The sequence below is a fragment of the Thamnophis sirtalis genome, unplaced genomic scaffold (genome assembly GCF_051295495.1).
Source record: "Thamnophis sirtalis isolate CommonGarterSnake01/CBP01778 unplaced genomic scaffold, rThaSir2_p1.2 scaffold_12, whole genome shotgun sequence".
In the NCBI taxonomy this organism is placed as follows: Eukaryota; Metazoa; Chordata; class Lepidosauria; order Squamata; family Natricidae; genus Thamnophis; species Thamnophis sirtalis.
In genome coordinates, this window is record NW_028261392.1 from 59,540,049 (window position 1) to 59,558,410 (window position 18,362).

General features: G+C 41.7%; 1 protein-coding gene and 1 long non-coding RNA gene across 2 annotated transcripts in view; one reads left to right on the plus strand and one right to left on the minus strand.

The window, feature by feature from the left end:
- LOC148043371 (uncharacterized) overlaps window positions 1-18,362 on the minus strand; it is a 481,921-nt gene that overhangs the window by 57,216 nt on the left and 406,343 nt on the right. The window lies entirely within an intron of this gene.
- The window catches only part of RASAL2 (RAS protein activator like 2), a 269,272-nt gene continuing 255,641 nt past the window's right edge, over window positions 4,732-18,362 (plus strand). The window contains exon 1 of the mRNA XM_087726825.1: window positions 4,732-5,277. Coding sequence (XP_087582951.1) covers window positions 5,127-5,277 — 151 coding nt within the window. The 5' untranslated portion in view covers window positions 4,732-5,126. The remainder of the gene's footprint in view (window positions 5,278-18,362) is intronic.

The following is an 18,362-nucleotide window of genomic DNA, read 5'->3' on the forward strand; positions in this document are numbered from 1 at the left end:
CAGATGCCAAAAAAGCTAGTGCAGAAATAGGATGTATCAACAGAGGGACAGTTTCAAGATCACATTCAGTGACAGTACCGTTTTATATTGTACTGGTGAGACCATACTTGTAATAATGCATCCAATTCTGATCACGATGATACAAAAAAAAGATGTTGAGACTCCAGAAAGAGTGCAGAGAAGACCAACAAAGATGATAAGAAGTCTGGATGCTAAACCATATGAAGACTGATTGAGGAAAACGGGGTATGTCTAGTCTAACATAGAAAAGGACTAGGGGTGATATGATAGCAGTCTACTAGAACTTGAGGAGAAGAAAAGGTTGACCCATTCTCCAAAGTATCTGAGGAATGGTCAAGATGCAATGGGTAGAATATTATTAAAGAGAGATTCAACTTAGAACCAAGGCACTTCCTGGCAGTGAGAACAATTAATTAGTGGAAAGGCTTGCCTCCGGAAGTCATGGGTGCTCCATCACTAGAGGTTTTCAAGAATACACTGGAAAGCCATTTGTCCTGAATGGTACAGGATCTCCTGCTTTAGCTGGAGGTTGAACCAGAAGACTCCAAAGTCCCTTCCAACTCTATTATTCTATATTCTAGACCAGAGGTTCCCAAACGTGGCAACTTTAAGACTTGTGGACTTCAACTCCCAGAATTCTCCAGGCAGCTCTGCTGGCTGGAGAATTCTGGGAGTTGAAGTCCACAAGTCTTAAAGTTGCCAAGTTTGGGAACCACTGTTCTAGACAATGACATTTAGTATGCACGATACAGCATTTGTAATTTGAAACGCAGAAAATATTAAGCTTTTAAATACTTACAAATGATAGTAGTTTGCTTTCTACAGCACAGAGCCAAAATCAAATACATCACATAATAGCTTGGTGAAATAAATGTAACTCGTCAGTTCTAAAATATTACCTCCGTTATAAAAGGAGCCAAGACAGCAGCAATTTAGAGCTTGGATGACAGAGTAAGGTACAAATCAAATATACAGTAATTCAAAATGGCACTACACACATACTTGCTAGTTGTTTCTAATGAAATAAGGATCCTTGAAGCTATTTAAAGATTCCACTAAATATAAGGTAACTCTCTAGAACAAAATTAGCAAACTTCGAACAGAAAGAAATTGCCTATTTAAATGAATCATCATCATGAGAAGCCAGACAACTTCAGAGAACCACTTAAGAAGACTAGGTTTTGGGTTTTCCTAGTTTGGAGTTTGGAGTCTTTGCGTCCTTGCAGGTAATATCAAAAATTAGATATATCCTAAATTACTTCCTTGATACTAATCTTTGTCCTACCACTAATATTTCAAATCAACAGAGAAACCTACTCAAGTAATCTTGATCTACACACCAAATACTTGCAGGATAAATGGGATTAACTTCAGGAAAATGAGTTCTTAAAGTTAGTTCCAATCATGAGTGGCTTCCCCAAAAACTATTGATATGCATTAAATCAGTGTTTTTCAACCACTGTGCCGCGGCACACTAGTGTGCCGTGACATAGTGTAAGGTGTGCCATGGGAAAATTACTTTATATATAGTCAATATAGGCACAGAGTTAACTTTTTTTAACATTTTCTAATGGTGGTGTGCCTCGTGATTTTTTTCATGAAAAAAGTGTGCCTTTGCACAAAAAAGGTTGAAAAACACTGCATTAAATCAATAGCCAGCAAACCTTTCTAACAGCTTTCCACCTAAAGCTTTTTATAAGATATACTTAAAAATTACCATTTAGTGTAAATTTCTAAATTTAATAGAGAACTGTAAGAAATGAATTACATAATTATGTATACACATACATAGAAGGGGTGGGTTTCTCGCCCTGTTTCAACCGGTTCGGTTGGAACGGGGCCGGTGGCGTCCTCGTGCATGCGCGCAGTGCACGCATGCGTACTAGCGTCTGTGCGATGCTCCAGCTGCTCCTGGTGGATCGCGCAGGCGCTGTATGCGTCCTGCGCATGCGTGGAAGCGCAGAACTCGTCAAAACTGGGTAAGGAGCGCGGGCGGGCGGGCCCTTCGCCGTTCCCGGAAGTTACTTACTTCCAGGTTCGCCAACCAACCGGTTCGCGGGGACTGCCACGAACCGGTTGAAACCCACCCCTGATACATAGGGACTTGCCGAGTATGTAGCAGCAACTGTGTCATACATGTGACTTACAAATACACAGCATTGTTCAGTTACATATTTTCTTCAAGCAACTTTTGATCTAATGATTAGATTTGTAAAAAAAAACCACCCTTTTTTATCTGTCTTGTCCATCCTCTTGCAGGAAACTAATGCTACCAGGATGTCCTGGAATTCTGGCCCTTAGTTGGATTATCCCATTCCTTCCAAGCAGGTCAGATAAACAAATCTGGCATTCAGTCAGCCGCTTTAGGGGCTTCAAACAGCTGTTTTTCACCAATCCTATGGGGAAACACCTGGGACTAAATATGGGAATCTTTTTTTTCAAGTGCTTTATCACTGCTCTTCAGTCACAGACCGTTTCAAAGCAAGATTGTGAAAACATAAGGGACAACAACAAATCACTGTAATTCAGCGCTACCTTAGTGCTAGTTATGCCCACTGAGCAATTACTTCCCGTGAAAAGAGAAAAAAACCCTGGTCTTTGTGAGGCAAAATGCTTTTTGAAACAGAGGTTGAGTATCCAGCCTTTTTCCACTTTTGGAAAAGTGCAACATAGCATCCAAACAATTTGCTTCTGTGCAGTGTGAAAGTTTTGAACAAGGGGGCTTGATTTTTCATTTGATCCAGCTATGTCTAAACCAGGGGTGGGTTCCTGCCAGTTCTAACTTATTCTATAGAAGAGGTTCCACAAATCTACAGTGCCGTTTAGAACCGGTTCCAGCTCCCTCCCCCCACATTCGCACATCATCAAGATGAAGAGCAAGAGGAGGAATTCTGGGAGTTGAAGTCCACAAGTCTTAAAGCTGTCATGTTTGAACACCCCTGGGGGGGTTTTTTCTAAAGGGTGAGGGGTGCAAGGGTCTTGTAACTTGACAGCTTCAAGACTTGCACACTTCAATGCCAGAGTTTCTGAGCCAACATGACTGGAGTAGGAATTCTGGGAGTTGAAGTCCTCAAGTTTTAAAGCTGTCAAGTTTGAACACCCCTGGGTTTTTTTTCTAAAGGGTTAGGGGTGCAAGGATCTTGTAACCTGACAACGTTAAAACGTGCACACTTCAATGCCAGAGTTCCTGAGCCAACATGACTGGAGGAGGAATTCTGGGAGTTGAAGTCCTCAAGTTTTAAAGCTGTCAAGTTTGAACACCCCTGGGTTTTTTTTTCTAAAGGGTTAGGGGTGAAAAGGTCTTGTAACTTGACAGCTTTAAGACTTGTGTGCTTGAAATGCCAGAGTTTCTCAGCCAACATTTTGGTTGCTAAGCAAGAGCGTTGTTAAGTGAGTTTCACCACATTTTACAAGTTGGCCACCCCCCACCCGGTCACATGGCCGGCAAGCCACTCCCACAAAGCAGGCCACACCCACAGAAGAGGTTCTAAAAAAATTTGAAACCCACCACTGGTCTAGACCTTCTCTCCTCCGATCAGAAAAAAACTGTAATTATGCATTTTTTGCCTTGCACGCTTCTTTTTAAAGCTTGGCTTTGATTTGGTAAAAATTTGCACCAGAATCAATTCGTTTGCGAAGGGATAAAAGAGAGAGCTACAGCTTTTGCAACGCCAGGTGGTCGCAGCTCCCTACAAAACCCCCAAATCCGGCTACTGCATACTTTCTGCATACCAAAACTTCCTACTCCATTTTTGCCTTGGGTGCGCGAGCCCAATGGGCGTGTGCTATTCAGCATACCTGGCTTCTGGTCTACCTGGGACTTCAGCCAAGGCAAAAAAAAACAAACTCCGCTTGAGCAAAGGCGAGAGAGAGAGAGAGAGAGAGAGAGAGAGAGGGAGGGAGGGAGAGTGAGAGAGAAGGGGAGGGAGGGAGAGAGGGAGGGAGAGTGAGAGAGAAAGGGAGGGAGGGAGGGAGGGAGAGGGAGAGAGAGAGAGAGAGAGAGGGAGGGAGAGAGAGAGAGAAACACTTCAAAATGACCCAGCAAGCTTCAGAGTTGTGTGTGTGTGTGTTTGTGTGTGTGAGAGAGTGAGAGAGAGAGGGAGGGAGGGAAGGAGGGAGGGAGAGTGAGAGAGAAAGGAAGGGAGGGAGAGAGAGAGGGAGGGAGGGAGAGAGAGAGAGAGAGAAACACTTCAAAATGACCCAGCAAGCTTCAGAGTTGTGTCTGTGTGTGTGTGTGTGTGTGAGAGAGAGAGAGAGAGAGAGGGAGGGAGAGTGAGAGAGAAAGGGAGGGAGGGAGAGAGGGAGAGAGAGAGAAACACTTCAAAATGACCCAGCAAGCTTCAGAGTTGTGTGTGTGTGTTTGTGTGTGTGTGTGAGAGAGAGAGAGAGAGAGAGGGAGGGAGGGAGAGTGAGAGAGAAAGGGAGGGAGGGAGAGTGAGAGAGAAAGGGAGGGAGGGAGAGAGGGAGAGAGAGAGGGAGGGAGGGAGAGAGAGAGAGAGAGAGAGAAACACTTCAAAATGACCCAGCAAGCTTCAGAGTTGTGTGTGTGTGTGTGTGTGTGTGTGTGTGAGAGAGAGAGAGAGAGAGAGAGAGGGGGGGGGGAACCCGAGTCCCACCAGGGCCCCTGCCTCATTTGCATACCGCCAATCATCGGCTGGAAGAGGATGACGACGCTCGCTCGGGAGCCGAGGAGGGCGTGGCGCTCGGCGTCGGCGGGCGATTGAGCGCGCCTGGCCGAGATTCTCCTTCGCAACCGGCGACTGTCCGCCCCGTGCCTGCTTGGAGCCGAGGAAGGGTCGGGTCGCCGGCTGAGCAGGGCTCGGCGCTCCATTGCTCCTCCCTGGGATGCCGCCGGGGCTGCGGGAGAAGCCGCGCACGGGGCGACGGAGCTCCGCGGGTGGGTTGCGAGCGAGCTCGTCCCAGGAGGAGAAGGAGGCGGCGGCCTCGGGATGGAGCCGCGGCGCGCTTGCAGCCAGTGACCGGGAAGGGGGCGGCTCCCGCCAGCCGGGGCAAAGCTGTAGTGGCAGACCGAGGAAGTGACGGGCTCGAAGGGGCTTTGGTGGTGGCGGTGGTGGTGGCGGCTGAGCCCGGGGCAGAAGCAGCGGATGGAGCACGCCGGGGAAGGAGGAGATTCTTGCTTGGAGCGGCTGAAGAATTCTCTGCCCGGACCCGCCGACCTCGTCGGGGCGGCCAGCACTCTGGAGCGGATCCTAAGGGAATCGGTCTGTCAGCGGCAGGGCTGGCTCTGGGTCTACGGTAAGGAGGGGGGAAAAAAGCCTTCCCCGCCCCATGCGCGCCTGGTCCCTGGCTCCAACTCACCTCTCCAGCCTCACCTTTCTTTCTGTCCGTGCTGCTTCTAAAATCCCTGCCCATCTCCCTCTCCTGCCAAAGGACAAAGCGAAGCGGGTGGGTTCCCATCTCCCCGGGCTGGCTAGGGTGCCTCCCACCCCCGGTGAGTTCTTTCCAGCTGGGGGGGGGGTTGCATTGCTTCACCTGGTTTCCCCCTCCTTTCCACCTACTTCCATCCCTTCCTTCTGGAGCATCTGCAGGTAACACACCTGGCCAACTTCCCCTTTCCAAGCCAAGCCAGCTTTAAAAAATGTTGCAGTTCAAAGAGCTCTGAAGGATGATCTCCCCAAGAGCTTTGAGTTTATCTGGCTGTAGCTGCTTGCATGCAGCTGGAAGTAAAGCAGGGGGGAAAAATTGTGTACCCCTTTCTGACGACACCTTAACCAACTGCATAACCCCACCCCGGTTTCTCTATGCAATGGTCCTTTTGCATAGTGTTTCCTCTGCTTTGTTGGGGATACCTTCAAGCATATTGTTAATGTAAGATGGGTTTGCTTTTTGGAACATCAGTGGGTCTCATTCAGTGGTGGGATTCAAATAATTGACCAACCAGTTCTCTGCCCTAATGACCAGCTGGGTAGGCGGGGCTCATGTGATTGTGTGGGCGTGGCCAAGTCAATGTCACTCAGGTCGATGGGCACTTCGCCTTAGTTGTTACAGTGGTAATAAGGGTTAACTGGAGAGGCAGTTTCTGTAAGCAGGGCAATAAAGATTAGGCTAGAAACAACACCAGAATGTTTCCTTCCTGCCTTCCTTACAGGATTAGCCCTGTAAAGTGGGGGAAAAAACAAAAGATTTCTTCCAACAACCAGTTCTCCCAATTGCTTAGAAAGTTACCAACCGGTTCTCCCGAATAGGTGCGAACTGGCTGAATCCCACCACTGGTCTCATTTGTCTGGTTTGTGAATCACCATTATTGCTCTGTTTTTAAAGGATTCCATTTACTGAATCCTCTGCTTCCAAGCCCACCTTTTGGAAACAGTTGCTTCATCATTCTGTGCAGTTATAAAGTGCAGGCACCCTCCTGGTTCTTCCTCCTTTTCACCCCTCTAGCCATTTTGGCTTTATTTCTTTATTCAGGGCAGGGATTATAATAATTCCTAAATTCCATAGTTTTGGAATGTATGGTGGCAGTTATCGCTGAAAATGCTGGAGTGTCTTATAGCTTGTGATTGCAAACTTGGAGTCTGAATTCTGTTTTTAGAAGAATAACTCCCTTTGATATATGAATACTTTCTCATGAAGATATCAGAGGAGATATTTCCCCCTTTTGATACTTCGTTGATGATATGTAGGTTTCACATTTTATACAGAATAGCAGAGTTAGAAGGGACCTTGGAGGTCTTTTAGTCTGACCCTTCTGCTCAAGCAAGAGATCCAACTATACCATTGTGGACAAGTTGGTGTCCAATCTATTCTTAAACATCCACAACTTCCGGAGGCAAGCTGTTCCACTGATCAGTTTTCACTGAAAATTAATTTTGTGAAATATATGTTTTCTTGTGTGTCACATGGTCGTGCTGCATTTGTTACATTTGTTGGGATGAGGATTAATTGGTAATCCAAGGTTTAAGATGGTGCCTCATTGCTCTTCTGCTGTTTATCAAAATATAATGTAATGTGAACGTTTTAATAGTATGTATGATTACCATCTTCTGGCATCAGTGGTTCCTCTTTATGCCTTTAAAAAGTAATCCCTTTCCTTTTATTAAAATATATATATATAAAGTAATTCCTTTCTTTTCAGCATTGTGTTAATACCTCCCTCCTCACCTCTCAGGTTCAGAAGTACTATATTTGTTGTGAGATCTCTATATAGCTATGCCATTGGATCCAGCAGCAGGTGGAAATTTTGTTGAATGGCCAAAATTATTTTGTGTTCTTCTGGTTTTGGTGAAATTGTAACCACGTGTTCATAATCCAAGATAAGGCTTTATTACTAATATTAATTTAAGGGAGTTTCCATATTTCCTTCTATAGTTTGAAGGCATTCTATTTTGTCTTCATTTCTAATATTGAAACCAATAAGAGAAAATCACTGTGCTGCCTCAAATTGCTGCAGTTGCAGCAATAAATTCTTCATTCTGTGCAAAAGAGAAGGAGAGGGAAAAAGACTGTATCCCTGACACTTTCTACCTCTTTTGAATTTCACTCTGCTTGGTCTAAGTGAAGGGCAGCTTCAGAACCATCAAGGTGGTTCTAGAGTCTTTCTCAGGATCTAAAGTTCAGGAATTGGAAAGAGGAATAAAGGAAGTAGTTTCTCCAATGGGAAATAAATCCCAGTGTCATAAAATAAGTAATTAAAGCTTTGCATCAAATTCAATAAATAAATAGCATTTAAGAAGAAAATAAACCCGGTTTAGCTCTCTGGCTAAGAGTGGTGAAACACAGAAGCCTGAAAATGATCTCAGACTGATGCCATTCTCGTGAGCATAATTGCTCAAAAAAGTCTTAGTAAGTTCAATAGAATTTACTTTCAGATGGGAATGTAGGTTCATAGAACTTTTTAAAAAGACTGGTAGGGCATCATTATTTCAGAATATGCTAAAATATGAAGGTGCTGAAAATTATTAGCAAGCTGCCCATTGTGCTAATTTTGAATAAATCCATTATTCGCTTGAAAGCAATGTGGAAGCATTATGATCTGAAATTCTATCAGCTTGGGATCTGTATTTAAGTGCTGGCGTTTATAAGAAATCAAAAGCAGGTTCATTTTGTTTGACCAGCCCACAGATTCTGCTTTTCTTTTGCTGTGCCCGCTTCTCTTCTGAGATAGGATGAGTCCCCACTTTATTAACACTTCGGCTCAAAACAGAATTATTTAGAATAATGTTTGTGCTGAGATTATCATCATTTACTGGATTCTTTTTGTTTATTTTTCGAGGTCTTGCATTTTGCATGCATATTTTTCCGAGTTATTCCCTTTGCAGGTTATATTGCACTATGAATATTTTAATGAATTGGATGATGTTGTAAATTTCCAAGAGACATTTGACTGTGGTAGGCGACATATTTAATCTATAAGTATGAATGGGCAGAGTATGAACCTCATTTTTCCTCCTCTTTCCAGATGTATTTTGGATTATTATTAATGATTGCTTGAAGATATTGCCCTTGTTCATCATGTGTTTTTTGTGGTTACTGACTTGCATTCATTTGGTATCTGTATTTATAGCAAAGGTTGTTGAGAGACTGGAAAAAGGATGTCAAATTATTTACTGATCTGGCTGATGTACAAGACTCAGTGTTATTTCCTATTTCTTTTTCAAGCCCTCCCTGGTATGTAACCTCCTAAAATAAATCTGTATCAGAATGCCTCGCCTATTCCCATACTCAGATTTTTATAGCCTCGTGTGTTCTCTGTGATAAAAATGCATCATGATTCAGTCTTAAAACTAGCAATTTAAGATGGTGAATATTGCCTTTATGGCTGTTTTGTTCCAAACTATGTCAGACTACGCAGCCCTTTCCCTCTGAGGGAGCAATTCACTATTTATTTCCTTGTTTGTTATGCAAGGGAAGCTAATACAAATGTTTTGCTGAACACTAAAATATTACTGGACTTCCAGGCACTGCTGAAACATAAGCTTGGAGCAGTTGTTGCCAAGTTAAACCCAGACAATAAGGGAGATGAAATGAGTAAGCTGGTAATATTTGTTTGACTAGGTCTTGTTACTATAAAAGTGTGGTAATATCATGTATACTTCTAGGCAAACTGCCATATCAAATAATTTGCAATTTGTCACTATGTTAGGTTAAAATTATTTCTCTCTGTAAAATGGAATGGCCACTATCGGCTTCTACTGAAAATGTTTCAGATGCTATAAGCAGTGACAACAGTAAGGGAAGACGGCTTTTAACTTTAACTCTTTTAACTCTGTTTCGACAGGCCTGGGGTTGCTGATTTTTAACTCAGGTTCAACCCCCAGTTAACCCAAATGTATGTTGTGTGTTTTTTTAAACTGTGTATGTTTCTTTCCCCTATGTGTTATTTTATTTTATTTCGTATTTGTAAGCCGCCCGGAGTCCTCTGGGATTGGGCGGCATATAAGCTCATTAAATTGCGAAATTGCGAATTTAAACATATCTACAATACTTTAGGTCAATATTTTTTTTTAAAGTGTGGTCCAAGAACCTCTGGGGGCTCCCAAGACATTCTTAGGGTCCCGTGAAATAAAAATTATTTATCAGATGTTAAAGATTGCAAAAGTTTAAAATTGTCTCATTCTTATTTTATAAGAATGAGACAATTTTATATATATAAATATATATATAAATAAATATATATATTTATTTATTTTAAGGAAGGAAGGAAGGAGGGAGGGAGGGAAGGAAGGAAGGAAGGAAGGAAGGAAGGAAGGAAGGAAGGAAGGAAGGAAGGAAGGAAGGAAGGAAGGAAGGAAAGGAAGGAAGGAAGGAAGGAACGAAGGAAGGACAGGGAGGGAGGGAGGGAGATTTGAGAAGCCATTCTAGAGTGATCACAAATGTATTCAGGTATCATTTAGCTTTTAAATAAAAGCTGCTTCTTGGTAAGTTCAGTACACACCATTGTGTTTTCTCTTACTTGGTCCCAAATGCCATTTCAGCTTATAGCAATAGCAGTTAGACTTATATACCGCTTCATAGGGCTTTCAGCCCTCTCTAAGCAGTTTTACAGAGTCAGCATATCACCCCCAACAACAATCCGGGTCCTCATTTCACCCACCTCGGAAGGACGGAAGGCTGAGTCAACCTTGACCCGGTGAGATTTGAACAGCCGAACTGCAGAACTGCAGTCAGCTGAAGTAGCCTGCAGTGCTGCATATTTAACCACTGCGCCACCTCGGCTCTTACTCATTCTTATTTTTGATTTGTTAAAAAAAAATCTTTTTCATGGCTTTTCCATGAAAAAATATGTTAATTTTATTATTTTGACACGATATAATAAATATTCTACAAATGCGTCAATTGGGAAGGGAGGCAAGGTCACGAGAACAAAAAGTTTAAGAAGCCTTAGGTTATATCCTGGCTCAAAAGCATTAGCTGTGGCTGTTCTTTTTCATTTTCATACTTAATTGAGGCCCTTCATTAATTTGCCTGAGAGGCAGAAAGAGCCCGTTACTAAGAATGCCTAAGAAAGGCTGCTCTCAATCCCAGAACTGGTGTTTCCACTATCCTGGGTTAGAGATTTCCATTCTTTTTCTCTCCATAAACTGTACCTGAATCTGTGAATATGCCTTTGATAGAACATTTCTCTAAAAGAAAAAGAACAAGGGTGAGAACCATAACTCTTTCTGTGGACCAGAATTAAGGAGTATTCCATTATCCCTGCCTGGTTTGTTGACAAGGAAATCCATGGCGCTAAAAGTCCTGTTGACGTGTGGAAAGGAGTTACAGGAAAAAACAGCCTGGATATAAATTATCAAAAGAACCTTCTCTAATAACTGTCATAGAAAAACCTAAGAAGCCACAAGTTCTTGGCTTATAATTATCTTATTATTATATGAATTACTGCCCTTTCTTCCTAGCAGAATGGAATCCTCACCACCCTCTCCCACTCCAGTGTTCAAGAGGTTTCTATCTGTTTTTCAGTTATCACTCATAAAGAGGTTGCATTCCCCATTGTTTGGGGGATGCAAAAGTAGGCTTTCATTGCATTGGCCTTTTTCCCTGTTTTCTCTTGCTGTGAATTAGAATGATTGTCGGGCAATGAACTAGTTCACTTCACAAAGTTGTAATTAGTTCTGTGCTTTTGGGAAATTCGGTGTTATTTCTGAATAAGCACGTATTCTAAGACACAAACATTAGAAACTTTAGCAATTGAGTGCTGAATATTCCAAAATTAGCTGCCATGTAAGATGTTAATAAATCTTGGTATCCTGCATAGACTGTTAGTAGATTGCTGATGCTCTGTTATATATTCATATATCTCTTGAAATTAAAATCTATGAAAATATAGTGCTCTTTATTTTTCAAGTATAATGGGCAATAGAATATTCAAAGAAACAAATAATTATTTCTAGCTTATCATAAAAGGAAAAATGCAGGATCCTGTTTGGTTTAAGTGGACAAAAGAAGTACATGATCAGATGGATTTGACTGTTTTAATATATAATTATGCATTTTATTTTGTTTTTTCATTATATATATATATATATATATATATATATATATATATATATATATATATATATATATATATATATATATATATATATATATATATATATATATATATATATATATGGTCTTGTTGTATTCAGGTCTTTTCCCATGTAAGATTGAGATTGTTTTGGCAACATTTCAGCGAGGTCTCACTCGCCATCTTCAGGCTGGGTTTTGGGCTTAAAGTATGATCGGAGCTGCTGTCTTTCTATAAATCTTGGTGGGGGTGTGTGGAGTGCTGGCTTTATTTCAGTAAGTGTAATGATTGGTTGTGTGGTTGTATCATGATTGGTTGATTGGTGCTGGCTGCGTGTCTATTGTTGTTTCGTGTTGTAACGGCCTGGGTGGTGGGTGGGGCTCATTTGTTGACTAGGGCTGGTTTCCAGATGTCTGGTAGACGGGAGGTATCGTCATGTTTATTCATGTTGTGGGGATGTTTCTCTATTTCGATAGCTTCCATAATTCTCTTATTGAAGTGTTCTGTTTTGGAGATTAACCTGGTTCCTTCAACATTAATTTCATGTCCTGTAGCTTTAAGGTGCTGGAAAAGGGAGGAAGTTTTTTCTTTTTTTCTTACTGTGTTCTTGTGCTCGTGCATTTATTCTCCTGTTCGTTTGTCCTATGTATGTTGCAGGGCAGATTTTGCATGGTATTTCGTAGACTCCTTGGTTTTCTAGCTGGATTTTGTCTTTGGGGTTTCTTAAGATGTTACCTATTTTTGGGTCAATGTTGAAGGCTGTCTTGATATTGTATATATATGCTGGTCTTGTTGTATTCGAGTCTTTTCCCATGAAAAGAAAAAAAAAAGAATTATTAGTGTGGTCTTATAGCCTGTATTAGCCAGAGTACACTGGAAAGAGCTGGGGAAGGTTCTTGTTTTTGTCATAAATAATGCTGGAAGGAAAGCTTGATAAATTCTAAATACAGTACATTTTTCTAACATTGCAGTCAAGGGAGCCATTAATATAATGACCATTCACTGTTCAATTTTTCCCATATCTCAGGTGCAGAGATAAAATAGTAAAAGTGTATTTTCCAGGAACTAAATTAGATGTCAAAAACAGTTAAGTTTTTTTTTTTAAAAAAATTGGACTTTATCTTGGATCTCATTAACCTGTGTGGTATACCTCTAGGAACTGTGTAGCACTTAACATGAATCTCTAAGGAGCATTCAGGGCTAGGAATGCGATGGATTTAGCAGTAATGCAATATTATCACCACTGAGACTATTGATAGTTCTGTAGAAAAAAATGCAAGATGTAATAGCAGAGATTCTGGGCTGTGGTTTCAGTGTTTGCACATTAAGGGAAGAAATTGAACTTAGCAGTGGTCTAGTACTACTTCCCAAACCTCCACTAGGCCAATAAGATCCCATAGATTAGGCCTCCTCCGAATTCCATCAGCTGGCCAATGTCGACTGGCAACTACCCGGAGGAGAGCCTTCCCGGTGGCTGTTCCGACCCTCTGGAACGAACTCCCCGTGGAGATTCGTACCCTCACCACCCTCCAGACCTTCCGCGTAGCCCTTAAATCCTGGCTGTCCCGACAGGCCTGGGGCTAAAGACTTCAACCCCACTCGAATAGTATGACTGTTGTGCCTTTTTTAATGATGTATTGTCTTCATGTTTGTAACTTGTTTGTCCTTCCCTCCCCCTGAATTGTGAGCCGCCCTGAGTCCCCTCAGGGAAAAGGGCGGCATACAAATAAATAGCAAAAGCAATAGCAATAGCAGTTAGACTTATATACCGCTTCATAGAGCTTTCAGCCCTCTCTAAGCGGTTTACAGAGTCAGCATATCGCCCCCAACAATCCGGGTCCTCATTTTACCCACCTCGGAAGGATGGAAGGCTGAGTCAACCTTGAGCTGGTGAGATTAGAACCGCTGAACTGCAGATAACAGTCAGCTGAAGTGGCCTGCAGTACTGCACCCTAACCACTGCGCCACCTCGGCTCTAGTTTAGTAAACTAAACTAAACTAAACTGGCTCTTCCTTGGGAGTGGGTATATGTAACATATCACAGAGGGTCTCACCTGTGGTTTATTTAGCATGTGTTAGGAACCACAGACCCTGGCTAATTTATCTTGGCTTACAAAAGAACATAATAGGCAAACAATTGTTTGTTATGAAAAAGGAAATGGTTACTAATAAAGGTTAATAAACCGTTAAAAATGTTGCAGTTTTCACATTAATACATTGACAACTAATCAACTGGTATTGGGAAAAGCTGTCTTAAAATTTCATATACCAACATAAAATATCAAGGGCATGTGTGCAGTTCATATTCTTTTAGATTCATATTAAATATACTTATTACAGTTACTTTCATAAAATTTGATAATTTTCCTGGGCCAGGTGAAGACTCAAAAGTTGATATTGGCTACAGCTAGCCCTGATAATACTTAGAAAGGTATTATTAAAGCTCCTGTTGATCTGTATCTGATATTTTTATCATTCTTAACAAAAGTAGCAAAATTAAATAAATCTGTAGCTGATTCAAATGTGAGACTGTTTGAATTGATTTTATCTCTTAGCTATGCAAGGTAAGATAAGATACTCTTTATTGTCACTCTTTTCTTTGAGCACACTGGAACACATTAAAAATGCAATTCTTCTGCCTGCTCTCAAAGAAAAATATGTATGTATATACATACATACACAGACACCTGTTGTGGCCCAGCAGGAGCCGTTGGAGCTGCCACCAGACTGAGTCAGCTCTGGAGGATGTGGAGGACCCTGGACAGGGTTCCAACTCCGAGCAGGGCGCAGAGAGGCTGGTTGGCCACCAGGAGGCACCTGAGCCTTGGAGCAGTGGGGAGGAGACAAGGGAGAGTGATCCGGATGCCAGTAGTGAGTTGTTCCTGGATGCCTGGCACCGAAGAGCTAATATGCGTCAGGAACAGTTGCACAGTTACAGGAGGTAATTGCACTCAGCTGGTGGTCATTAGGTTCCTCTCCAGACTATAAAAGGACTGCTTGTGCACACGCCCCTCTTGCAGAAGTCAATGCAGGAACTAATGTTGGAGAACATTATTGTGAGCTTGGCAGGCTGGATTGCTGCCACGGCTTATCTGTGCTGGATTGCTGCCCAAGCTTGTCTGTGCCGGTTTGCTGCTAAGGACCTGTCTGTCAATTAAATACCATAACTTATCTTTGGCTCAGAGTGTGTGTTGGTGTGGGACGAGGGGAGTCAGAACAGGAAGGATGTGAAGTGTCCATGACAATATTGCGGACCCTAGTCATACAATACTTATATGTTATGTCCTGGATAGAAGGAAGTGGATAATCTTTTCTGCTGTCCTAACCACTCTGCACATCCTCCTCCTCCGAAACAGTACTATTTCCAAACTACAGTAATACGATACGACAGGATGCTTTCAGTTGTCCCTCTATAGAAAATGGTAAAGACAGGGGAAAGAATATGTGCTCTTCTTATATGGCACAGAAAATGCAGGCGTTGTTGTGCCCACTTCACCAGTGTCTCACTGTTGATCAACCAAGCTAACCTCATTCACTGCATACCCAGAAACCTGATACCTCCACACCTCCACAGCTGAATATATATATACTTAGTATTGAGGCTTTCTTGCCTTGTCACATGTTTTTAACACGTGTGATGAAGAATTTTTGGATGCTATTGTTGCTTAAACTCTTCATTATCGTTGTAATGAAGATACAGTGAAGATACATGGAGCTACTGTATTTCCCAAATGAGGAGTTAAAATTGCTTATTTTAATGGATGAACATACTATGACTACTTTCAGTATCTTGGGAAATACCACATTCTCAGCCATTGAGAGTACAGCTTTCTTACTCACGAAGTGAATTTTGTACAACCCGAAATATAACTACATTTAGAAACATTAATCATTAGCTATTTCTATACAATTTTGCTTAATTGACTTGGAACCTAATGACATATCCTAAATTACTTCCTGATTTTGCTGATATAGAGATTATATTATTTCTGGTCTCTGCTAAGCCAAACTTAGAAAGAGGCTGTGGTTTGATATCTCTATATTATGTACTTTCAGAGTTGAGGACTCAACAACTTTCTTTCTCTTAACCTCCTTTCACTGAATATGAGCTGCAAGCCTCACAGCTGCCTAATATTTGAACCTTTTCATTTCTTTCCATCCCCATTTTAGGAATTTACTTGATGAATAATTCTGAAAAAAGCTTGAAAAAAGGCTTTTTTCTTTTGTTTTAATTGGAGCTAGTAAAAACATCAACAAATTGAATGTTTGATATATATTTTTTTTGATGGACTAAAAGATATGAATATTTTCTTAACTATCTTGTAATTTGGAGTAAAAAATACAATTGCAGAGAGTTTTTCCTCTGTCCAAAAATGAAAATTGACACCAAATAGCCTCAGATATATTTTCAAAATGTGGGAAATGTGAAAGTTTTAATGAGGGAATGAGGAGGCAATAATATTTTTGCTTGATTTAATAACTGAGAATGTAATGTACATGTTCTGGTACTTTGATGTAAATATCATTGCAGCAGGGGTGGGTTTCTCGCCCCGTTCCAACCAGTTTGGTTGGAACGGGGCCGGCGGCGTCCTCGTGCACGCGCGCAGGGCACGCATGCGTACTAGCGTCTGTGTGATGCTCCAGCTGCTCCTGGAAGATCGCGCAGGCACTGTATGCGTCCTGCGCATGCGTGGAAGCGCAGAACTCGTCAAAACCGGGCAAGGAGCGCGGGCGGGCGGCTGGGCCCTTCGCCATTCCCGGAAGTTACTTACTTCCAGGTTCGCCGACCAACCGGTTCGTGGGGACCGCCGCGAACCGGTTGAAACCCACCCCTGCATTGCAGCATGAACAAAGTTATATTTTCTATTTCTGACAGAAATGTGTTATGCAAGTACCTAGGAAATCCTTTCCTCATAAAATTATTAATTAAATAAACCCTTTCTTCCCTTGTTAGGTTTGTAGACATAAAATTGAGTGTTAAAAGAATTCTATGGCTTTAAAATGTCATTTCTGTTAGATGATGATTATCCTCTGCTTTAACGCTTAATAAATTGAATCTAAAAATGCAACCACCCATGCTCTTCTCGGTAGATACATATGAGGTTTCTGGAGAATGTTCTGCCAGATTTTACTCTGTGTCTTTTGGATACAGAATTGCTTTCCATCTTCTTCCTGCCTTCCAAAACAACCCCACAGTACATGATGTGGCTTTTTGATTTCTAGCAGTAACAAGCACGATTCAACAATACCTCAGTTAATAAGATTGATTGTTTTACTGAGAATTAAATAAATGAAGCACATCGACATTTATAGAAATGCCAAGCATTACAGAGTGTATCTGTGAGCTAGGTGTTAAGACTAGTTCTGTGTTCAAGTCAGTGGTGGGTTTCAAAAATTGTTCGAACCTACTCTGTGGGTGTGGCCTCCTTTGTGGGAGTGGCTTGCCAACCCATGTGACCGAATGGGAGTGGCTTGCTACCCATGTGACCGGATATGAAGATGCCGACGACACTTGTCAGAACCACCTTAAATTACCTCACACACAGCACTGGCATGCATAAGAATAGGATGTAAACTTGTTTTTTAAAAGGCATCTTTGGTTTGCGTTAAAACAACTTCAACACACGCAAAGTTCTGATTGCACCACAAACGCAGTAGTCATCCTTACCTTTCACAGAGGCACTGAGTTTTATAAATATGAGCATGATAGTGTAGAATAATCATATCCAAGGACCAGGGGTGGGTTTCAAAAATTGTTCGAACCTACTCTGTGGGTGTGGCCTCCTTTGTGGGAGTGGCTTGCCAACCCATGTGACCGGATGGGAGTGGCTTGCTGCCCATGTGACCGGATATGAAATTATGAATTAGTACTTAGGTCGGTCCAAGTAGCTATTCAGAAACTCTGGCATTGAAGCATGCAGGTCTTAAAGCTGTCAAGTTACAAGATCCTTGCACACCTAACCTTTTAGGGGGAAAAAAAACTAGGGGTCTTCAAACCTGACAGTTTTAAGACTTGTGGACTTCAACTCCCAGAATTCCTCCTCCAGTCATATTGGCTCAGAAACTCTGGCATTGAAGCATGCAAGTCAGTGGTGGGTTTCAAAAATTTTTGGAACCTCTTCTGTAGGTGTGGTTTGCTTTCCGGGTCCACTGGTGGAACCTCTTCTAACCGGTAGATTTGACGAATTGGTTCTACCGAATAGGTGCGAACTGGTAGGAACCCACCTCTGGTTCAAGTCCAGCCACAAATAGTCCCCCCCTATTCTTGGAGGCAACATCAGAATGGTGAATGCTATGAATCCTGCCTATACCAAATCCATTTTTGTGACTCATGACCTCTCAGAACAGAAAGTCTTAAACTTTCCTAATATTTTTACATAACTGTTCTTACAAAGAAATATCACTAAATCTCATCAACTTTCTAGATCAGCCCTCCTAGCCTGGACCAGAAATTTAGCAAAATGAAAAAGGGAAGAGGAAAACCCACATTTTTTTCTAATGAAATAATAGAACTAATTCAACTAGGTGGGGCAAGCCACAAACTATGTGAACATGGAAAGGAATTTCCCTTTGCTATGACTGACTTAATAATGATTCTACATTTTTGGCTCCTCAGATTAAGTATGCAAAGAGGAAGCGGCAATTTATGGGACATGAATTAAAAGACCAGATCTGGAATCATATATTTCAGAAATGTATTTTGTTTTTTTATTGGGTGTTACATAGCTATGTCAATGAGTATGTCTGACTAACAAGGACATATCCCAGAACAAATTGTGGAGCAAAAGACTAAATGGGATAGACTAATTTCAAGCCAAATAAATTGGTTTTAGGTAATTGAAATGTATTTAGGCAAAACAAATGTTTGATA